Source organism: Salmo trutta, chromosome 37, assembly GCF_901001165.1.
Source record: "Salmo trutta chromosome 37, fSalTru1.1, whole genome shotgun sequence".
Taxonomy (NCBI): domain Eukaryota; kingdom Metazoa; phylum Chordata; class Actinopteri; order Salmoniformes; family Salmonidae; genus Salmo; species Salmo trutta.
This window is the reverse complement of record NC_042993.1, coordinates 22939043-22942555: the sequence shown is the minus strand read 5'-3', so window position 1 is coordinate 22942555 and position 3513 is coordinate 22939043. Positions and strand designations below refer to the sequence as shown.

Genomic DNA, 3513 nt, shown 5'->3' with positions numbered 1-3513 from the left:
TCCAAACGATTGCATAACCAGGCCGTGGCTGTATGGTACTCCATGTATATAGCTCCATTCATATTTAATTACATTTCTCTTATGTTAGTATTTTATTTGTATTATTATTTTTTAACTCTGCATCGTTGGGAAAGGCTTGTAAGCAAGCATTTCACGGTACAGTCTATACCAGTTGTATTCGTCACTTGTGATAAATAAAATTTGATTCGATTTTATACAGTTATTTCGCCATGAAGAATTTAAAAGAGTTATTGTCTTGCTCTTTACTGTACTTTTCAATACAATAAGAATGGAGCACCATACAGCCACGGCCTGGTTAGTCTCTTGACTTAAAGTAAAGAAGAGACTGACTACATCACTTTCTGTTTTTAGAAGTGTTGAAAATTTGAAATAGTTTGCAAAGCCAACTTACACACAGCACTGACTCACACAATACTGAAACCCACAGAAACATGGCCCGTATTTCAAACGCTTGGTGGAGGGTCATCCATTTTCATTTCAAAGACGTCCGATTACCTCCAGGTATCCCTCAATATAAATAACAATCACTCCTTTACAGCGGGTCATTTCATAAGGAGTTGTCAGAGCCACTCTCGTATTGTTATATTATCAACATTTCAAACTTTCTATATATATGGCTTTGGAGGGGAGAAGAGTCATATATAGAGAGCAGTTTACCCAACTCTGGTCCTCGAGTACTGCACACATTTTTTGTAGCCCCGGACAGAAACACCGGATTCAACTTGTCAAGGGCTTGGTGATTAGTTGACAAGTAGAATCTGGTGTGCATGTCGGGGGCCACAACAAAAATATGTACTGTTGGTGGTACTTCATGACTGGAGTTGGGAAACACTGATATAGAGAGTCGAGACAATGCAGTTGCTGTCTGAATGTTCTGAGAGTGTCACGTTCTCCTCCATAGCCATTACTAAGTGATAATTGACACTTCAATGTTGTGCTGTTTATTTCTGAAAGTTTTCAAAACCTATGAAGCAATGACACCACACCATAGTACTGTATATGGCTCTGGAGTGGACTACCTTTTAACATCATTGGTTTACATTCCATCTAAGAACTTAAAAGATGAATAACAACACAACGTGATAAAATTTTTTTTATTAAGTGCAAAAAGCATTTACTTATACAAGGTTATCATAAAGCATGCATTCAGACTCACTCTGAAAATAAACTTGACAGAGTTGGCAGTGGAAAATAGAAAACATGAGGGCTGAAGTGCAACACACTTGTCATAGCAAGATATAAAATCTAGATTTAATCCATTCCATTCATTGACAAAAGAATTTCCCACCACCCAAACGGAAATTACTATTATTTTTCAAATTAAGTAAGAGTACTACTATAGTAGTCACCAAAAAACCTTACCCTTGAAGTCCTCATGCCCATCTGACTCTGGGAGTGAATGAGGATCAGTTACCTTCACACTGGGCCAACGCCTCATCCATCTTTTCCTGAATCTTTTTCACCTTGAGTTCCCATTCCACCCTGAAATCATCAACATTATGCCCTTTGGCCACCTTATATGCCATTCGTGTCATCAGGCCCATGCGAAAGATATTAGCCAGTTGGGAACACTTTTTCTCCATGACGTCTTGGTCTTCTTTGTAGTGCTCTAGGTACACCTTCAGCAAACCTCTTTGTTCGAAAGCTTTATTCTCTTCTATGACACTGTCGTAGTAGGTGTTCAGAGCAAAGTCACACTTGTCTCCCTCATAGACTTCCTGGAAATCTTTCATGTAGCGCTCTCTTCCCTCAGGGTCTTTTTGGATCTGTTCCACCATGGTGTTGAAGGCGGTGTACTGGTGCCTGATAAACTCTTCACACTGGCCGTACTTCTCATTGACCTCATCCAGGTGAATCTGCTTCAGAAAATTCTGGTTGTTCTGTGAGATCTTTTCCAGCTTGGCGTGGATTTGGCCGAAGTTGTTTGCATCCTGGTCTTGGGTGAGGTCTTTGGCGACCACGGCCTTTGTCACCTTCACCACTGCGGTGATTATGTTGAAGAGTGGGCTTATGGTGGCGGCGAAGGAGGAGACTTTCTCCATGCCATTTAGGATTGTGACAAATGTCTGCTTGTCCATGGCTGCTGCTTCACTTACAGTATAACTTCACTGTAGTCCTGGAGAGTGAAGAGACAATGTTTTAGTATGTACACCTCATCGCTCATGTCTGCCGTTAGTGCCAACTTTATTGAATTTGAATTATAGCATGGAGATCAGTTGTTTGAACTTGTATTCAGAATATTCACAAAGCAGCCTTATTAATCTTTGACAAACTTTTTAGTGTTTGTTCACATTCTGCATCTGGAATTTATCTGAATAATAATATAATGTTGTCATAAAGCTGAATGACTGATTACAGGATGCGTTGTGCTCTTTGAACATCAGCTGACTCGAAACAATATTGGAACACAATATAATACATCTTATTTTTAACAAGCAGAAAATTATACTTTTTTTTGTTGCTGTAGGAAATGGCAGATGGTTGCTGACCAGCCCTGAAACTAGAGTGTAAAGTTCCGTACATGCCACACATTAGATGGAGATGTTAATTAAATAACTTCTTAAATACTCTTCCCAGACTTTTGATGCATTTACAGTTTCTTGTGCAATCATTGGAAGGGATTACTTCTTTTGCTACCAGTCCAATCAACAGCTAGCATTATTCAGTCTAAAATTGTGGCAAAAAAATGGATGTTTTCTTAGACAGATTCAATGTCCATTGAGTTCATTTAAAATAATTATAAGTAATGCAATCGTACCTTGTGGTTCCGTAGTAGTAGTAGTAGTAGTAGTAGTAAAAGTATTTGTAGTTGTGGTTATGTTGTCTCTGAACTAGCAGCCTTTATATCCATCTGTAGACCATGTTCAGTCCTTCGTGCCATCTAAGGGTAGTGTGGAAGTGACTCATGCATACACGATGCTGATTGGGTTACGGGGAAAAGGCTACTATTCCATTCACTTTTGATTGGCTTACAATCCCACGGTTGCACTGTAGAACATAGCTACAACCAAACTTATTCTGAGTGAGGCCAACTTCCATGGAAATGTTTCCTTAATATTCTATTGGAATAAGGAGTGACAATGACAAAGTGTAAAAATTATGTTGATTGGGTTACGGGAAAAATACTAATCTTCAATCCACGTTTGATTGTTTTACAATCCCATGGCTGCAGTATAGAACATATCTGCAACCAAACTTTTTCTGAGTGATGCCAACATTCATGGAAATCTTTCATTAATGTTCTATAGAAGAATACAAATACTGAGCTATATTGTATGGAGAAAAAAATGAACATTTCAATTATTTTATACTAATACAAGGAGATTTTGTTTAACAATAAATCATATTTTTAATTCTCAAAAAGATAGGGGTCAAAATAATTGCCACCCCTGATTTCAAAACCTTTCAATACCACACCTTGTGAGGATAACGGCACTGAGCCTTTTTATACAATTATTTATGAGATTGGAGAGTGCATTGGGAGGGATCTTA

The 3513-nt window shown here is 38.3% G+C and overlaps 1 protein-coding gene across 1 annotated transcript; it reads right to left on the bottom strand.

Annotated features, from left to right (window-relative positions):
• Positions 1–1099: 1099 nt before the first annotated feature.
• LOC115176697 (uncharacterized) lies at positions 1100–2817 on the bottom strand. Its single transcript, XM_029736894.1, has 2 exons — positions 2780–2817; positions 1100–2137 (listed from the first exon to the last, which is right to left on the bottom strand). Exon 2 carries the CDS (start codon positions 2097–2099, stop codon positions 1428–1430), a length of 672 nt encoding a protein of 223 aa, XP_029592754.1. The 5' UTR covers positions 2100–2137; positions 2780–2817; the 3' UTR covers positions 1100–1427.
• Between the last annotated feature and the right edge of the window lie 696 nt (positions 2818–3513).

What these genes read in the sequence shown, in the direction of transcription:
- LOC115176697 (XM_029736894.1), bottom strand. Translation starts at nt 2,099, where the DNA reads ATGGACAAGCAGACATTTGTCACAATCCTAAATGGCATGGAGAAAGTC.